Below are 19,986 nucleotides of genomic sequence, written 5' to 3' on the forward strand. Positions count from 1 at the left end.
ACAGAAACTTCACCACTGAATATAGCAGAGGCTGGATGCCCAGAAATATAGCACAACAGAGAAGAGTTATGTCAGTGCAACACAGATGAGGAAACTGGAAGTGCACAAAAATCAAGGGGAGAAGGCCAGCAATTATAGGCTCTGACTTGACTACTGGATTCTGTATTAATTGATTTATACAAAACCCTCTGCAAGGCCACAAGCAAGAGGGAGGTATGAGTTATAGGCAAAGAACCAACAGCACTATTTCTCCTGGTCCCTCCTTTCCATGAGCCACAGAAAATATTGGCTTTACACAAGCATGTATCTTGAGCAGGCTGTTCCATTCTTCTTCTCTTCCACCTTGAGCACTTAGGACTATTTCTGCCACAACCTGGAATCAAAGGAATGCCTATCACTACCTTTACCTGCTCATTTACTGAGACCAGCTGCCAAAGCTGTCCTCTGGGTATGCTGCTATCTGAGCTGAGGCATGTGGCAATTTGGGATGAATTTTTGGCTATGACACTCCATTTTTGGAACTAGAAGCTTGCCTGGCACCCATGATACTATCTACCCATTGCCAGGCAAAGACCTTTTTATCCTCCTAAGATTTTATATTTTGCTTTATGATGGTGTTCCTTCCCGTTTCTTGTATTTTGTTTCTTTCTAAAATTTTGTAAGCCACCATGAAAGCTATTTTTAAAGGCCAGCATGGTTTTTTATGATAAATATTTTCCGCAACACATAAACTCTTCCATGTGCCTTTGAGGATATCAGTGTCCAGTATGTCTTGACAGCCTAATTCAGCATCACTCAGATAACGAAATGCATATATGTTTAGATAAATGGCACACTCAAGTAAGTAGAGAGCTGAAACCATTAGCAGTTTAAATTATATGTAATTTGTCGGATAAATACAGGATTGGCATATACCTTCCCAAACCTCAGTTATGTCAGGAGACAAATTAAAGAAGGAATGCTTACTTCCAGAAGGTATGTTTATTGCATTTTAAAGCATTTTAATTTATTTCCAGCAAAATAGCAGCTAATCTCATGAGGGGGGAAATGAGTTCAAACAAAAATGAGAAACCTCATTACACACTAATATTTTTAACTTAACATATCCCGAAGCCATCCATCACTGTAGAAGTGTTAACAAAAATGCCACAATATCTCCCATTCTCAAGTGAACTTTTTCACATTCAAAGGATCCAATGTAGTCACACAAAATATGTGTGAGAATGGGCTACAACTCTACGGTTAAAGTTCAGTCTTCAAATGAAACCTGCCCCCCCCATCTCATCTGCAATGGACTATATATGTATTTCTCAATGATGCTCCAAAAGGGTATGGGAGAATGTGATGCTAACATCCAGTATCAAGAAGGTGGTCTACCAGGCTTGCATGCTGAGTACACTATCTCTGGAAGTGAGTTGTGGGCAATGTACAACTGCCAGAAGCACGCCTCAACGCCTTCCACATGTGCTGCCTCAGGAAGATTTTGGGCATCACATGGCAGAACAGTCTCAAACAAAGGTGTGCTCTCCCAAGCCCACATTCCCAGCATGTCTGCACTCCTGTCTCAGTGACATCTATGCTGGCTTGGTCATGGCCACAGAATGAAAGCTGGCAGAATTCCCAAAGATGTGCTTTAGAGGGAGCTGGCTTCAGGAACTAAGCCCGCTGGCAGACCAACTCTCTGTGTTACAAAGATACCTGCAATCGTGACATGAAGGCTGGCAATGCCAACCCCACCATGTGGGAATCTCTTGAAGACAATTGTGGTGCCTGGAGACAGCCAGTCAGGTCATGCATCCATAGCAGTGGCCAGAGGAGGAATGACTGCTGGGAGGAACACAGAGAGAAGAAATGCCATGGTGCATCTGTCCCAGCTGCAACTAAACATGTATCTCTGTGGTCTCTACAGCCACAATAGGTGTTGTAACCTTCCAACGGTTTGACTTCACCTACAAAGGCATACTCATCTATTGTCTCCAGAGACAGACAGATGCCAACACCAAATGTTGTATCCATCACAAAGTGACCTCAATACCCAACACAGATGTCCAGTTGTGTAGATTGCCTCACACAACTGAACTTACTGTCAGATATTTCTTCAGATCTGAAGTTCCCTGAATTAAATGAGGAATAAAAGGTAGCACAGAAATGATATGAGATTACTCTTAGTCTTCACTCAAACTCAAAATTTCAAGACAAAATCTTACCAGATGAGGTTTCCCAACAATCATAAGCTTTATTCAGATGAGCTTTTATCACAAGTATTTTATTGTGTAAAAACAAGTTATTCACTGCAGAAAAGAGAAGGATTCCTGGCCCCAAGCCATCTAGCACTTGTTTCAGAGCAATTTAGTCTGGATCAATTCATTTGGATATCCATGAAAAAAACATGCTATCTCCCATCACCAAGCCACTCTATATCTATTGGCAAACAGCAATTCTAATTTGAACCTGGAATGCTTAAAAACTAGGCCATATGTTCCTCAAGGCAGTGAAAGAAAATATTTAGCAAGAATTGTCTCCCACAACTCCTCTCTTCATATCTGATCCATTCTTTCTTACACAGGAGCAAAGCTAGATATTAACTTTATAAATATAGCCATCCAACTTTTATTCTACATTTTAACCATACCCATTACTGTATTAAACATTTGTCCTTTCCTCAAAAAAGAGATTTGTTTACTATCCCTACCTGTTTTGACAGCTAACTCCTTTACCATCATATATGATATCATTCTTGAGACACGCAGATTTGTTTTTCAGTCTAAACTGTTCCCACATACATCATGTCTGTAGCAGACAAATTATGAGTTTTTTTAAAGCTACCATGAAATAATATCCTAGTATAGAGACAAACAACTTTAAGTTAAATTGAAGATCCAAAGGCTTAATATGCTCTTGCTCTTGCTTAAGTAGCAATATGTCAATGTCCTGGCTCACCCCAGCTAAGGAAAGTATGTGTCTGATTGTCAAGTCTTTATTTACAAAAGAAGCATTTACAGCAACTCCTGCAGTGCTCCAGGTGCACACGCACACACATGCCTCTAGCCCAGGTAAATTAACTACACTTGATCTTAGCCAAAAGGCCGAGAAGCGATAGCCCAGGTAAATTAAGCCCTCCAGATGTTTTGGGACTACAACTCCCATTATCCCTGACCACTGGTCTTGTTAACTAGGGGTGATGGGAGTTGTAGTCCCAAAACATCTGAAGGGCTGAATTTGCCTATGCCTGCTCTAGCCACTAGACAATTTCCCCCCGCAGCAAAAGCAAGGCCCCCTCCGCCTGGCCTGGTTATGCACCAACAATCTGAGACTTCTCCTGCACAGAAGTTGTAGCTGTTCTTCCTGCTTCAAGTTCCTCTTGGTTTTAGGAGGCAGAGGGGTTTTAGGAGACCTATCTGTTATCTGAGCAGCCTCTTTTTCTTCTTCTACCATATCCTGTGTGCCTTCCTGTGTCTTGGACTACCCTGACTCTTCCTCCTCCCCCTGCTCTGGCTCCTGCCTTGCAGGCAGTGTCAAACCCCATAAATCGCTGGTCCCCTCTCCTGAGTCACTCCCTTGGTCCTCTGCCTCTGCCCCACACTCTTCAGAGCCCTGCTAGTCCCTGACAGTTAACCTTGCTTACGGTAAGACTTTAAATCAAAATTTACATGCTATATATAAATTACATGTACAGTCTCCTGGCCATGAAACAATTTAACAAAATATGACGAAGGAGTTTCTAGAGGAGTAATGTTCTATTCCACATTTTGGAGAAATTCAGAAAATTTGGCATAAAACTGTGTATAACAGGTTTGAAAGGAAAAAAGGGTCCACTTCTGCTTTAATACTTCCCTGCCCATCGTTTATGACATTTCTGATCTTTACAGCTGTCTTGGAACAAACTCCTTTCTGCACTAGCAGGGGCAAAGCAACTCCTTTTGTATAGTGATTCCACTGCCCTAATGTAGCACTCTGGAGAATCACAGAATTGGAAGGGACCACAAGGGTCATCTAGTCCAACCCCCTGCAATGTAGGAATCTTTTTGCCCAACATGGGGATCAAAGCCATGACCCTAAGAGTAAGTCTCATGCTCTACTGACTGAGCTATCCCACTTAAAACACTTCAGTGGTTCGTTCCACTGGGACACAAACTCAGTACAATGTGACCAGGAATTGTGGCACTGCCTTCCTCCAGCCCTTTCTGAAGCTGCCTTTCTCTGTGTGCATCTCATGCATGACACATCTCAGTGCTTATGCCCCATCATACCTGTACCTCCAATGAGAGAACCCAGAACACATTCAAACCTATTTAGCCCCAACCATGTCATCTGACATAGGTAATTATTTTAATCACTGGCATAAACAGCCACTATTTCTAGTGGTTATTATTCCTTGCCCAAATCTCCAGTTCATTAAACATCTTCAACCACTTTGCCTTGCCAGTACTTGCCACTTTGGTTATCATGGAGCGACAGTTGGGTAAACTAGCACAGTTATCCTGAGTTAATTAGAGAAGAAGAAGAATCAATTAAATCAAGATTGCAAACATCACCAGAGAAGATATTCACCATCAAATGCCACTGTCTGTTCTATAACGTATCAGAATGCCAACTTTTGCCCATAAGGGTGCCCTTGATAATAATTCATACATCTAGCTGTCAATGTCTTGGTTGCTCTGAAGCCCGGAAAAAACTTATTTAAAAAAAAATCCAGACGTGTATCTGCTAGGGCTCATTCTAACATTACCAAAACAGTGAGGCAGCTGCTTCCCTGTGGCTCCATCTGTACTGCTCCAGTCATGTCTGTATACAGGAAATTACATGAGATGGATTGCAAAGTGATTGTTCCCTATACCACTATTGCTTTACCTGGAGGTAGGCAGCACTGCTGCAAGAAACACATTAATAGTTCATCCAATGTGATTTCCTGCCACATAGCTCCAGTAGCTTAAGAGCAGGCCCGGTCTGTGGAAGTAGTTTTATAATAACAGCTGTAGAACATTCATTTGGCACAAAACCCAGACCTTAGCTTTAGGTCACTAATCAAATACTACTTCAATGCCTACAAATTGCTACTTCTGGTACTGCTGGCACATATATGTTGTGAGAACTTTTCCCAAATCATATCCTTATTTGTGATCCTCAAATACTATTTTGCTTCCTCAATATTCTTTCCCTAAGGCAACCTAGGATACCAACTAAGGTACGGTACTTTCTCCCTCTTTTCAATATCCTCTCCACAAGGCCTGGTTCTTTATTTGTAGTTCCTACAGGTTACCATAATGTAGTTAACTATAACTACTCAAGAAACCCATTTTAAATTGGCTATAGGACTCCAAAGAAAGCTCACTTGAACAAGCCTAAACATCTCTGTGCTTTTATTTGCTTTACCAAAACAAACAAACAAAACCTGATGTTACTGTAAAGCACTGTTATGCATGTAAACTATCAGCTCAAACTTTGAAGCAATAAAATTCAATTTCTCAAGTACCGTACATTATGTCAAAACATGCTGTGTCAAAGCAAAAAAACCTATTCCAATTACAGGCTTGATTGAATATCCAAAATATTATGTTCAGCCTAAATACAAACAGCACCTCTTTAGAACTTACAGAGATTTTTGCCTCTGGAAGGGGTTGCATTTAAGAGCATTGTGGCTAGAGAAACAATGGTCCTTCATTCTTCCTTACAGAAGAAACTGTAGTGAGTACAGGCATATGGAAATATTCTCTTCCAGCACACAATTTGGTTTGCTCTTATATATCCCAAAACCCATCAGGAAAAAGATCTAGCACAAACGAAAAGTAATACTCAAAAAGAATGCCAAGTTGAAAGAGACAAAAAGTAAAAATGAAGAGAAAATGTACTTTAGGAACAACTGCTTGGCCTATTCAATAATTCTACCACCTGCTGACTCACTCTGTGAATATAAGAAAAGGTGGGTGCAGTGGGTAAGACAATCACACTCTTTCTCACTATAGACCTATAATCCGCTCTATATCCAATGTGATAAGGGAATCGCATAAATTGAGTGACACTATGCCTGCATATTTATCTACTGTAAAAATGAATAGCCGGAGTAGCAAAATAATAAAACAAAACAAATTCAACTCACCCAAGGATTGTCAAGTCACAACCAACTGATTATGCCTGTTTCCTTAACAGATCCGACTGCTGTGGAGCAATTTCAGACCCATTTGTTCCAAAAGGCATAATGGGAGGGAGGACAATATTTCCTGGTTGCAACTTGGCAACTACAGCACATTTTTACTCCCTTAAAAATTCATCCAAGGCCTAAATCCCAATGCATCATTGCAGAGTTTAGAAAAGAATTTTAAAAGATGGGGGGGGGTATCTTCCCAATGAACTTTTCCCTAAAAACAATCCTACACATTATACATTCCAATAAAGTTTCACTTCACGGGAGTGTTAGGCAAAGGTTTTTTTTAAAGAAGCGATGAAAAGATCATTAATTAGAGAGCCTCTTAACACTCTTCAAACAAATTGATAGCATTTCTAAACATTCTGGCGCCATTAAAGAAGATATTTCAAAAAGCCCATTTAAGGTCACATTTTACTGGGGTGAATGTCTCTCCTGCACCAATAACTTTCCCACACTAATTACAAGGGGGAAATAAAGACATATTGTTAGCTCTGTATCCTATAAAAATCTTTCAAACATCTCTTCTATAAGAACTCAATAGGGAGAGAATTATTGGAGGTGTGTGATGTATATACACTATACTAAAATGTACACTTTTTAGCTTACATTTAAAAACACCATGAATTGATACAATAATCATTTATAATATGTTTCAATGCAGTTTCTTTGGACAGCATTTCTTATTATAGCACCATGGAACTCTGAAATTGCACAATCCACAGAAGCCACAATTTTCATAATCTGCCTTTTGTCTCCTTCCTCACATTGTCACACACTTTCACCTTAAATTCAACTCTCCAAACCAGAGTATGTGAATAGTGCCTAGGACACTGACACAGTGTCCCCAGGAAAGGATAAACACTGCTTGCTTAGAAAAGTGAACATTGTCAACAGCGCCAGTGAATTCAATGGGCCTGTTCACACTGTATCCCATTTCACATTAACATAGTAAAGTCTGCTTCAATTCAGGCCGTTAGATTACTTCACTACAAATATGTCTTTTCCCTCCCACACCCAGTTCACTTCCCATTAATCATGCCTACCAGAAATAGCACGTGCAGACATAAAGCCAGATTTTACAGAGTCTAAACCTTCTGTCTCCCTTTGCTACTAACCATGTGAAATAGGCATTCCAGACATGTTTTCGCTACCCCAAAGCCCCAACATCTTTCATCCTGGGTTATGCTTGTATTTACAAAATAGAGAGCAATTGAAGGCACTTGCATGCACTGAACCCTGGTCATTACAAAGCTTTCCGTTCTCATTTTCCTGTTCTGTACTGTTCCTATAACAACCTTCCCTTGGAGGAGAATCACCCTGCTTTATAACTTCTCTGGCTGCTATCTTAATCCTCAATCACCCCACCGGGAGGGAAGTCCACTAGGACAACACCACCAAAAATAAAATAAAAAAAGAAGGATCTAAGGGAGAAAAACCAGAGCTTTCCCCAAGAACAAAAGGAGCAAAGTTCAGAAGAAGCTTTCGTGCACAGACATCACCAGCAGGGGCGAGGGGCAGGCGGAAGTGAAGGCAGATCCTGCGCTTGCCCCGAGTGATGGATTGACAGAGCAGCCTGGCTTTTGGAGGTCACCGGCCCGGCCCAGGGAAGGATGCAAGCCCGGCAATAGGCAGGGCAGGAAGAAGAAGAGAGTACAGTCAGGGAGGGGAGGCCAGCCCTATGGAGAGGGAAGCCATGTGGAAAGTTTACCTGAAAAGCACAGATAGAGCTCTGTGTGAAAACAAGAGACAGGCTGGCTGCAAACTAGGCATGCAAAGAAGACACTTTGCCTCGGCTGGCTTGCATAAAGGAAGGAAGGGGAAAGCAGGAGAAGGAGAAGAAGAAAGCAACCCCCGGGTGTGGCATGGGGAGGAGAGAGCGCATCCCACTGAGGCGTGGCTGCAGTGCAGGCAAAGGCGCGCAAGGGGCCACCCGGCGGAGGCCTGGCTGGGCAAGGGAGGCGAGAGGAAAGGGGCTGCCCCCAGTCTCTGCCTGGTTCCTAAAGTGCCCCCAGGAGTGCGGGGAAGGAAAAAGAGCTCAAGGTGGTCCCTCACCCACGCGAGACGGGGAAGCCGTGGCCGCCAAGCCCCCTCCTGCTCTCCCTCTCAACCCCCCCCCAAAAAAACCCCGCCCGGCCGAGGCCAAGAAGGGCGACTCCGGCCTGAGCGAGCCCCGCGCCGGCTGGCAGAGTGGAAGGGCTCTCAAGGCACTGGCGGCGGCGGCGGCGGCGGCACTCACGTTCTCGGTGTCCCGCTCGTTGACGGTGGGCAGCGGCGTGCGGGTGGACATCTTGCGCGGGAGAGGCGCTGCTGCAGAGCCGGCCCGGGCCAAGCTGGGAATGGCCGAGCCCGCCGCCGCCCGCCCTGGACTCGCAGGCCTCTGCGGCGCGGCTCCTCGGAGCGAGGCTGAGGCGGCCCGCCTCTAGGCTCCTGGAGCCCTTGCCATGGCTTCTGGGTCGCCCGCCGCCGCCCCCTGGGCCGGGATTACCGCGGCGGCAGCGGCAGCAGCCTGGCCGGCTCCTCCTCCTCCTCCTCCCGCCGCGGCGCGCTCAGGTGAGTGGCCGGCAGCGCTGCGTAGGGGAGCCGGAGCTCTTTCCTCGCCGCATCCGGCGGCGGCTGCTGCTCCTCCTCCTGCTCCCTGTTTTTCTCCTCCTCCTCCCTGAGCTGGGCCCGGCTCGGTCACAGGCCGGAGAAGAGGAGGGGACGCGGCTTGGATTGCGGAGGGGACGGAGCAGCCGGAGCCGGCCGCTTGCAGCGCCGAGGAAACACTAGGGGCGCCTCATCCCGCCTTGCGGAGACGCTCTCGCCTTCATTCATTGACGCCGACGGCACCCAAGTCCACCCTCCCGCCTTGCCGGGGGTTGTGGTTGCTCCTCCTCCTCACGCATCCAGGGCAGCTTCACACGCTACGAAATTCCTCCGGGGAAAGAGTTTCCGTCTAAGGAAAAGAAAAGAAAAGGATCAGCGCGAGACTCGCGCGTGTGTTGAGGGACGCCCTCCTCCAGCTCCTCACGGGTGTAAATGGGGACGCTCTTGTGCGCTTGTAAGATCCGTATCTGCACCCCAAGAACCCCTGCCTGAGTCCCTTTCCAGTCGCTCTGTTTTGCGTTTGGCCAGGTGTTTTACACGAGTGGTGCTCTGATAGATTGCTGTTTACTCTGCACAACCTGCCCAGCATTGATTTGCAAGCAAAGAGAACGTGTCTGGTTTTTGCGTGTTTGTTTTGCTTTTGGCTACTAGCAAAATATACAAAGTTCAGACTGAAATCTCCTCAGCTGCCTGCAGCATTTGAAAGGGCAGGATGTGGCTACTTAATAGCTTAGTGTTTATGTATGTGCATTTAACATGTATGTGCACTCGAGGCAAAATTCTACTACCCAGTCATAATATTTATCTGGGAGTAAATTCCACAGAATTCCCCGTTAATGTCCAAATACTTGGGGCATTCATACAGACAGAATGGCAAATCTAGTAGCAAACATTTTTAAAAAGACATCCCCTACAGAACAGAATACTTTGAGTGTATGCTGGTGCTGATCAGACACACAAACTCTGGAAACCAAAGTGAATCCCAATGTGAGCAATTGACACTGTCTATGAAGTGTGTTAATTCCCACATGGAAATGTTTTTAAGTGTAAGAATTACAAGCACATTGATAATTAGCTGGTACACTTATTGTTTCTGTGTAGGAAATTGTGTGCATAAAAATAGAGCCACACCATACCATGTGAGAACATGCTGCCAGCCAGGACTTCCTTTGAAATACAGTATGCAGGAACCTAGATAGGAAAATACATGCGCAATGCACACAATTCTCTGCATAGGAAATTTTCTGTGCATGTGGGATAGAAGGGGTTTCTGTGTAAACTTGGTACCAGAAGGTTTTAAATTTATTATTTGAGTTAGGTCTGATCTATTTGTCCAGCCTTTCACATCTGTGAACCAAGAGTTTCTTTGGCACTGAGATCCACATACTGCATTTTAAGGCAGGGCTCAACTTGCTACAGAGGGAATCCCATCAGTGCCACCACACGGTGAGCACTAGGAAAGGATGAGGGCTGCTGAGCCCAGAGAGGGTAACAAGCAGTTATCACAAATTCAGCACCCTATTTTGTATCCCATATGCTTTCCAAGGGGAGAGGGGGCAGGATGAAGCAGGATTGCCTGCTGGTAGAGGTAGGAGTAGAGAAAACAACCACTGTGTCCTTCATCTGGGAACTGTAAGTCACAATTATAGGAAAATAATAAAAGTATCAAACTTTTATTGTTGGTGTTGCCTAGAAGCACTCTAGGTGACCTAAAGTAAGGCAACTTGTCCTCAGCTGCATTCTTCCTTATCAAGATAATGAGCTACCTTACATTGTTTTCATAGTAAGTTGTGGGGCAGCTTGGAAGAACACTTTTGCAGTGCTATATAAGCAAGAAGTAGTATTACTATGCCCAGTTCTAATGACGTACCTTTGAAAGTCTTGTTAGCATCCCGAGAATCCCATTTCCAGTCCTCAGGACTGTAGAGAGAAACTTGTGAAATTATTGGGAAAGTGCCAAAGGATCAGAAATTGTGAAGCATGTGAAATAAGACTAGATCATTTCAAGAGTTAAGGTAGCTCTGTTAGTCTCTAAGAAAAATTCCAAAGTCCTTTAAAGGTCTTGCCCTAATAAGGACTTGCTTCCATATTGATTGCTTCCAAATGTGGTATCTAAGACTATTAGTAGGATGATAGCTACCAAGCTGAAGATGCACACCTGGTGCAGGGATCTTAGGTTTCTGTGGCTATTTAGAACCATGCAGACTAGTAGTGACTGGAATGGGGATTTCCTCCATTCACCAGCTTGTGTTCTGTGGTTGACTGGTGGTCCAATGTAATCTGCATATTACTGTGGTGTAACCAGCCTGATATAACCAACCTGCTTAAGTGTAATTAATGCATGAAATGGTTAAGACCATAGAGTAAGCTGTCCTGCTAAGCTTAGGTCACCTTGGGAGGGACTAGGCAGTCAAGTCTTTGTTCCCCCTCAGTCTACTTGATGAACTCAGCATGTGAAGAGGCTAAACTGGTTGCTCCATCCTCACCACATGACTCTCACAAGCCACTATTGAGTTTGTATACCAATAATTTAGGAACTTTCATTACAGTAACTAAGCCAAGTGTTACTGCCTGTGCAGCATTTTCTGAATGCTGTATGGAAAAGCACATGAATCTGACCTTTGGGGAGTTTGTAAGTAAACCACTTTTAACTTACCATGCTTTACTTTGCTGCATACTTTTTGATTTTATATCTCTGCTGAGATTCTCTCACCAAAGAGTACTTGGATCTTCGGTTCCAGAAATTCTCCTTTTTATACCTATCTTTTTCCCTTGAAACAACAATTACATGGCCAGAAAGCATTTTAATGAAGTATTTTTTCTTTAAGGAACAGTTCTCTCTCACTAAGTTAGTTGACCTAATCAACAGCCAATATATAAATTATGGAGTCTGGACTCTTACAGTTCAGAAGAATAGCTGTAGATTTGGGGAGCAGTTTCATAATACTATACTGACTCATGAAAATGGTACATTAAAGAACACATGGGAGTGGTTCAATTCAAGACTCCCAAGGCTTTTAAGAATAAAATCTGCAGGTTTCTAAAAGTTTTAAAACTTCGAAGTTAATGGTTCTCGGAGTTTAGACCAGGTTTTCTTTCCCTGCTTTTCAAATTTCAGGTATGCCGATTTTCATTCAAATCCGAACTGCAAAAAGGAGTACTCCTATTATTTTGCATCAGAACACCAACAAAATTGCTTGCAGTTGTTTTCAATGCTTGCTTGGTATCTAAAATTTTTTGCATTATTCCAGATCAGAATTGCTCAGAGTGAGCCAAATGAATGTTTTTCAGAAATACCAATATTGATTCCTTCCTGGATTTGTGGTTGCAGGAGAAAGCAGCTTAAACTAAAACCCATATAAATGTATTCAGTGTCACCACCGAGTCGGGAAAGACTTGCTGACTTCCTGTAATAGCATTTGAGCATGAGCTGACTAGCAATACTATGGTCCCCCTAGGGTCACGATCATGCATAATGCTACTTTATACCTTTTACAGCCTAGAGATATTATTTTCCAATACTCTCATTTTTTGTCAATGTTATTGCTTGCTACTTTAGTGCCAGTTGTGTTTTCAGAGTTCAAATACATTCTTCTTCATAACAGAGCAGCAGAGAGGGCTGTGTCTGCTGTAACTGATAGAGAAAGGTCTAACTAGGATGTGATAACTCAGGAGGAGAAATGACTAAAGTAATAATTTTCCATTTACTGGAGTCCCCCTTTAAGAACAGAAGAGCCTGGCAAGCCAAAGACCCATCTAGTTTGTTCTCACATTGGCCAACCATAGCAAAACCTGAGCACAACAGATTCTCTTTGCATAAATAAAAATGCTTTGTCACAAGGTGTGTTTTTGGCCATCATAGGGGCTGATTTTCAAGAAGTAGCTCAGGACAAACCAACAAAAATCTCATTGTTATGGATTTGCCTGGAACTTTTAAGACTGAAATTACCACCAACTGTAGGCAATATTCTGTTTGGAGGGTAAAAATTTAAGCTGGAGTTGCTCTTTAATCAGGATTTACCACAACCCTTTCTATAAAAAAACCCCATAAACCTTGTTTTCACTTCGGGAACAATCAGTTTATGCCAACTGGAATTCCAAATATATAGCACAACCAGGAAGCTTTTAACTAGACTGAAATGTTCAGCCTCGTGTAGTTGTGCAGGACAGTAATAAAATAAAGCAACAGTAGGCAATTCCATTTCACCAAAGCCTGATAAAGTACTCCTTCACATTGTACATGGTTAAACTATGGGGATTGTACCACATGATGTGATGGCAACCAACTGGGATAGCTGGTTAAATTAAAGGGGGTTAGACAAATTTATGAAGGATAAGGCTATCAATAGCAGCTAATCATAATGCCTATATACTACTTCCTGATCAAAGTCATCATGCCTTAGAGTAACATTTACTGGGGAACAACAGCAGCAGAGGACTAATGACTCAAGTCCTTGTGGTCTTCCCATGGGCAGCTGATTGGCTGCTGTGCAAACAATGTGAAAGCAAATTTGAAATACAGTCGTATCTCAGAAGTTGAACAGAATCTGTTCCAGAAGTCTATTCGACTTCCAAAAAATTCGGAAACCAAGGCGTGGCTTCCGATTGGCTGCAGGAAGCTCCTGCAGCCAATCAGAACCTGTGGAACCTGCTCTGGACATTCGGGTCCCTAAGAATGTTCGCAAACTGGAACACTCACTTCCATGTTTGCTGCGTTCGGAATCCAAAATGTTTGAGTCGCAAGGTGTTTGACTTCCGAGGTACGACTGTACATTGAAATCAGTGGATAAATCCATTGGTCTTAATGGGTCTATTCTGTTATGACATTGGTATCACCCAGAATGCTGGACTAGAGGGGGTTTATGTCTGATTCAGCAAAAGTTATTGCTTCATATATTTTGTTTTGCATACATGCTGTGCTTTCCATGTAGGGAGATATATTGTGTTTGAAATGACCTTAGCTCCCCCCCCCCCCGTCTTGGAGTCTGCTTTGTTTTATACCTGACTCGTGATTTCCAAATGCTCGGGGCCAAATTAGAGAATTTGCAGGTTCAGAACAAGCCGTTCTATCTGCTGAATCTCTGCTTGGTGATGTCTACCTGCCTGTCCCTCCCACTTCCCTCCCAGTCATATCTGTTCTCTCACTTCTGTCAAGAGTTTGAAGATGGAGAATGAGCAGCCACCCCATGGCTGAGGTAAAGAGTAAACTCTTTGGAATCTAAATCAAGAGACAGAGCAGAAATTGAAATGCCATTTTCATTCAGGTTAGGGCCTTTTGCAGTTTTCATCCTAAAGCTCTTATTTGGATTTTGCTTAATGGTTCTGTTCTGTAGTGTAAATAAGACCATTTGCAATGACATTACCTTATCACAGCAGCTCTGATTAGCATCTCATTTGCATACAGTGGCAGCTTTACAGAGATTGTTTATTTTAGAAGCATTCCCCCCACATATATTTATATCTTGATTAACACATACACCGATGAAATCATAGGGTGCTGGAATTTTTAAAATGCGCCTAACCCAGAGCATGAGAAACAGCTGTTTGGAGAGCTATGTTGCAAAATCATTACTGCTTTTCTTTCCAGCAACACTTCTTCCCTTTATTTAAAATATTTCAATCCCACGTTTCAGCAAAAGGTTCCAAGAATGCTAGCAATAAACATTTAAAATTCAACAATTAATATTCAAATTAAAATCAAAAACAGCAGTGTAAGCAGCTGACAAAAGCAGACAGAGCAAGAATCAAAGCAATCATCTGCAAACAGGCAAATTGTCTCCACCTCTTGGTGCCAAAAAAACTAGCAAACTAGGCACCAGCTGAGTAGTTTTAGGGAGAGGGTTCCACAGCTGGTATACCATAAGTCATAAGGTCCTTTCCCTAGTTATTTCATATTTGAAGGCAGCAGCTCCTAGAACAAGACTTTTTACAGAACAGTTAGGTTATATTCCAACCATCTTCACTTGCTGCATCTGTTGGCCCCTGTCTGTGGGGGGAAACAAGTTTCTATTTCACCATTAGTCAACCCTACATCTTCAGAAGATTTCTGTTTGCTATCCTGTCCTAGTACAGATGAACCCATTGTGGAGTCTGGAGAAAACAAGCCAGGGCAGGGAGCCAGACAAGTGGAGATTGTGTAGCAGTTTATCAGCTCAAGAACCTGCCTTAAAACTCTTGATTGAAGAGGATTACAGTCATACCTCAGGTTGAAGTAGCTTCAGGATGAGTATTTTCGGGTTGCGCTCCATGGCGACCTGGAAGTAACAGAGCACGTGACTTCTGGGTTTCGCCACTCGCGCATGCGCAGACGCTCAAAATGACATAACGCGCATGCAAGGAAGCAGTGAATCGCGACCCGCGCACGGACGCGGGTTGCGTTCGCTTCAGGATGTGAACGGGGCTCCGGAACGGATCCCATTCGCATCCAGAGGTACCACTGTATTATGGGAATTTCACATGCCCCCACCTCTTAATGTAGGAACACAGGAAGCTGCCTTATACCAAGTCAAACCAGAGTCCATATAGCTCAGTACTGTCAACACTGTCTGGTGGTGCCTTTCCAGGCAAGAGTCTTCCCCAAGCCCTACTTGCAGACACCCGGGATTGAACCTGGGATCTTCTGCATACAAATCACATGTTCTGCCACTACCAGTAAGCTATAGTGGTGTGTGTGTGTGTGTGTGTGAAGGCAGGAATAGGTGCAAAGGACACTAAATTTTCTACCAATGTTTCCCAGTGATTCATTATTCTTATTTGCGTTACCTGAAATGAGACCTATTGAGATTTAGTGAATTAGGAGTGGGGTTGCACAGCTACCACAAATAAAACAAAAATCCAGTGTCTGTATGTTCTTGCATTTTTTGCAGTAATGGCAGCTTCTGCATGAGAACAATTGCTCATGCCCAGAAAACTTAGAATGCTCTTGTTATTTTGCAGATCCGACATTAAATCTCTGGGCATAGAAATCATGGAGTGGGGAATGAGGGAGAAGTGGTGTTGTGTTTGTTTTTAAAGAGTCTGGGTGGCATAGCATTTAGTGCCAGACCTGGCCTGGGGAGGCCTGTTTCCGAATCCCCACTCATCCATGAATGTGTGATGTTGAGTCAGTGACAATCTCCCCGCATCACCTGCCTCCCAGGGTTGTTACGAGGACAAAAAGAGGGGAGGGGGGAACCGTGTATGTTTCCCTAAGATCCTTGGAGGGTGACTCAAATAAAATATTTCAGTCTTAACTAAACATGTTCCTCCATGCTTTTAAAATATGTGTTTGTGAAGATTTGCGACATGCAGGACCAGTCAGAACTCAAAGATCATACAGTATTTACATTCAAATCTAAAATATGGTGCTTATGAATAATAAATAGCACATAAGCAAAGTCACATGTACATAAGAGATACATGTGCATAATTCATGAAGATGCAATGCACAGAAAGATGAACGATCCCCAATCCAGGTACAGTAAGGAGTGTGATATTTAACAAACGGGCTGCTTCAGTTTCTGCCGTCCTTTTCAGCAGGGTGGGGGAGAGCTGGATGAATTAATGCTTCTTTATAACAACGAAGCAGTTTATTTTTGTATGTCATACTGTCACAGGAATAGCATATTTAGGGCTCCTCGAAATACCATGAGGTAATGCTCCCTGGCTTTCATGGAGGGAAGACAAAGCCAAGTGTTTCCCAATCCCCACAGGGCATGTGCTATCTCATAGCAACACAGAGACTGCTTTGTGGAGTCTTACTCCTTGTTCAGGTAGAAGAGCCTTTGAATCTCAGTTGGGAAACATGGTGTGCCAGTCTTAAAGCTCCATCACTGATACTGGTGGGCTGCCACAAAACAGTTTAAGCTGGAAGCCGGATAAGGAGCATCACTCTCTTAAAAGTGGACTCAGGTGATGAGTGCACTGCAGCCATAACAGCACTGCAGCCATAACAGATCTCTGAGAAATAAGATGAGAGTATCAGCATGCTCAGGGGAACTCCCAAATTTGCAGAAATGCAAAAAAAGAAAAAGAGGGGGGAAAGAGCACTCTCCCCTCCAATGAAAGTTGAGCAGGATCGATTGCTATGTTGAGTGTCATTTGAAAAAGAAAATCAGAAAACTGGGAGTGAGGTCACTTCCTGGCAATCTGTTTATTGAACATTCTCATCCTGTTTTGTTTGCAGGGAGATCAGGCAAGGTTGACTATTCAGTGAGCATTTCTTGTTTGTTTGCAGGGAGGTCAGATGGAATTCCATCAAAGCAGTGTTGTTCCACACTTTTCGGGGCGTTTTCTTGTCACTTTCCTCACTGCAAAAAAATTTTCTGATTTTGGGGGGAAACAGGTGTGCTGTGTACTGCCTCCCAACCAACTACAAATGCAGACCCTGAGTTTGCTGGCATGTGGTTGAATTTGAGGGGCTGCTCATCGAATTGGCAGATGACACCAAACTGGGAGGGGTAGCTAATGCCACGGAATGCAGAATTGGGATTCAATATGACCTTAACAGATTGGCGAACTGGGCCCAAGCTTACATTTATCCCTATTGCCATTCATTTTGTAAGGTCCTGCACTTTTTCAAGAATAACCAGCTGCGCAACTATAAGCTGGGGAACACCTGTGAAAAGGATCTAGGGACTACACAAGTAATAGTCTCACTCTATTCTGCCTTGGGCAGACAACACCTGGAGTACTGTGTCCAGTTCTGGGTGCCACAATTTAAGAAGGATATTGAAAAGCTAGAACATGTGCAGATGATCAAGGGTCTTGCTTGTTTTCTCTTGCTCCAGAGGGTAGGATCCAAATCAAAGACTTCAAGTTACAAGAAAGGGAATCTGACTAAACATCAGGGAGAACTTTCTGATACAGTGGTACCTTGGGTTACATACGCTTCAGGTTGCAGACTCCGCTAACCCAGAAATAGTGCTTCAGGTTAAGAACTGTGCTTCAGGATAAGAACAGAAATCGTGCTCCAGAGGCAGCAGGAGGCCCCTTTAGCCAAAGTGGTGCTTCAGGTTAAGAACTGTTTCAGGTTAAAAACGGACCTCCGGAACGAATTAAGTACTTAACCCGAGGTACCACTGTACTAAGAACTGTTTGACAGTGGAATGGAGGGCCTATGGAGCACTGGCATCCACATGGTAGCTTTATTTTCCAAAGCACATCTTTTGTGACGCATAGTTTGTTGCTCATCTGCTGAAGGATCATTGTTTCACCAGTAATTTTTTTTAAACTAACTGAACAATGTAAAATGTTCTGCTAGGCTACTTTGTGCTGCTCTTTTACATCTGTCAGTCAAGGACTATGCTTATGACAAGGCTCATGGCACTCTCAAAGAGACTCAGCTGTCAGGAGACTGGATTTCAGCCAAAGTGTTCTTCAAATGTTCTCTGTGGGTTGCAGTATCTGGCTGTATAGAATGAGGGGGCTTTGTGTGTTTGCATTCATAAGTTTGGCTGAGAAGCTATGCCAGAAATATTTATAACAAGGGTGTGTGTGTGTGTGTGTGTGCGCGTGCGTGTGTGTGTGTGTGCGTGTGTGTACACGTACTCTGGATTTTGGATAGTCAGCAATGTTGCTGGGCAAAATACCAAAAAAGTTTTGAGTCTATCCAATAATCTCCAGAGGGAGAGACTCATTTCCTGGGTAGTTTAATGACATAAAAAGTCCTGCTGAATCAGACTAAAAGCCCATCTACACAACCCCCCTGTTCTCATAGTGGCCAACAGATATCTCTGGGTCGCCTGCAAAAAAGGATATGAAAACAACAGCACAAATACTAGCAAGGCATTCCTGTACCTAGCTGTTATTTTAAAGTTTACTGTATGATTGGCCTATTATACCCAAATTAGAACCTGGCAAACAAACAAACAAAATTGCCTCTTTCAGCAAGCATTTGGAGGAGAAGAGACCTAATCAGACAAATTGATTAATTGCTGTAACTGCTGTTGCTATTAGTAATGGACATTTGGTGGTTTATTTTTATTTTGTGGGTTTTTATGGATTTTATGCATTCTTTTAATGTTATTTCATTTTGTTGTAAACCACCTGTGTCATGTATAAAAGACAGTGTATTTAATTCATTCATAACAATATTTGTATACTGCAATTCCGTTAAAAACATCAAAACAGTTATACACAATAAACAATTATACATAGGGACACATGGAGGGTCTGTCATAACAAATACATTTTAAGCATGCTTACACAGAAGTAAATCTCAATGAGTTGCTTGGACAACTGGTGCCATTGAAATGGGGTTTCGTTGTAAAGTTACTGTAGTTTGCATTTTGATGTTGAATATTGATGCTTCATATATGCTGTGCTTCTGTGCTTATTTGTTTTAGTTTTTGTACATTGTTTTGAGATTTGAATTGCTCCTAAATTTTTCTTAAAATATGGACTAATTAGTATTAAGGTTTGAATATGGAATTTGCATTGCAATTTTTTATATTGAGTCTTTTTGTTGGGATATGTACACCACTTAGACATTCTAGCTTCTAGAATGTGTGGAGAGTGAAGTGCATCTCCCACTTTTATTCAGAAAGAAAAGTCTTTGGGAAACCTTTGCAACAGACACTGAGTGTACAGGAGCAGTGAGCTGCCTAGAGATGTATATACTCCTGAAGAAAATAGAGGGGTGCAGTAGTGAGATACCGGTACTTCCATCTCCAGCTTGAGGAAAAGGTAATCACAGTCCATCATAATCACTGCATTCTTTCATGAGTAACCTTCTGAAAGCTGCTTGTCTGTCGTTGGTGCAACTAGAGCTAAACCTGTGTGGAGGTATGGACATGACTCTTTGTACATTCTAGCCATGCAAAAGTCATAGGTCTCTGCACACATGTCCATCTGTGTGGTCAAGAGGCATGGGACATGGGTGGCGCTGTGGTCTAAACCACTGAGCCTCTTGAGCTTGCCGATCAGAAGGTCAGCAGTTCAAATGCCTACAATGGGGTGAGCTCCCATTGCTCTGTCCCAGCTCCTGCCAACCTAGCAGTTCGAAAGCACGCCAGTGCAAGTAGATAAATAGGTACTGCTGCGGCAGGAAGGTAAACGGCATTTCTGTGTGCTCTGGTTTCCGTCACGGTGTTCCATTGCACCAGAAGCTGGCCACATGACCTGGAAAGCTGTATGCGGACAAACACCGGCTTCCTTGGCCTGAAAGCGAGATGAGCACTGCATCCCTATAGTTGCCTTTGACTAGACTTAACCTTCCAGGGGTCTTTACCTCTTTACCTTACCTTACCTTACACGGGTCTAGCTATACAAAAGTG

The 19,986-nt window shown here is 43.2% G+C and overlaps 1 protein-coding gene across 7 annotated transcripts in view; it reads right to left on the reverse strand.

Annotated features, from left to right (window-relative positions):
* Window positions 1–9,036, reverse strand: part of MARK1 (microtubule affinity regulating kinase 1) — a 70,802-nt gene extending 61,766 nt beyond the window's left edge. For 3 of the 7 annotated variants that reach the window (XR_014545824.1, XR_014545825.1, XR_014545826.1), the window contains exon 1: window positions 8,382–9,036. Coding sequence is in view for 4 of the 7 variants with exons in the window: in XM_083605089.1 (XP_083461215.1) it covers window positions 8,382–8,432 (51 nt within the window). In the remaining 3 variants the exon portion in view is untranslated. The remainder of the gene's footprint in view (window positions 1–8,381) is intronic. The other 4 variants (XM_083605090.1, XM_083605088.1, XM_083605089.1 and 1 more) reach the window with 3 other exon arrangements.
* Between the last annotated feature and the right edge of the window lie 10,950 nt (window positions 9,037–19,986).

This window comes from Podarcis filfolensis, assembly GCF_964270895.1.
Source record: "Podarcis filfolensis genome assembly, chromosome: 3".
Classification (NCBI taxonomy): domain Eukaryota; kingdom Metazoa; phylum Chordata; class Lepidosauria; order Squamata; family Lacertidae; genus Podarcis; species Podarcis filfolensis.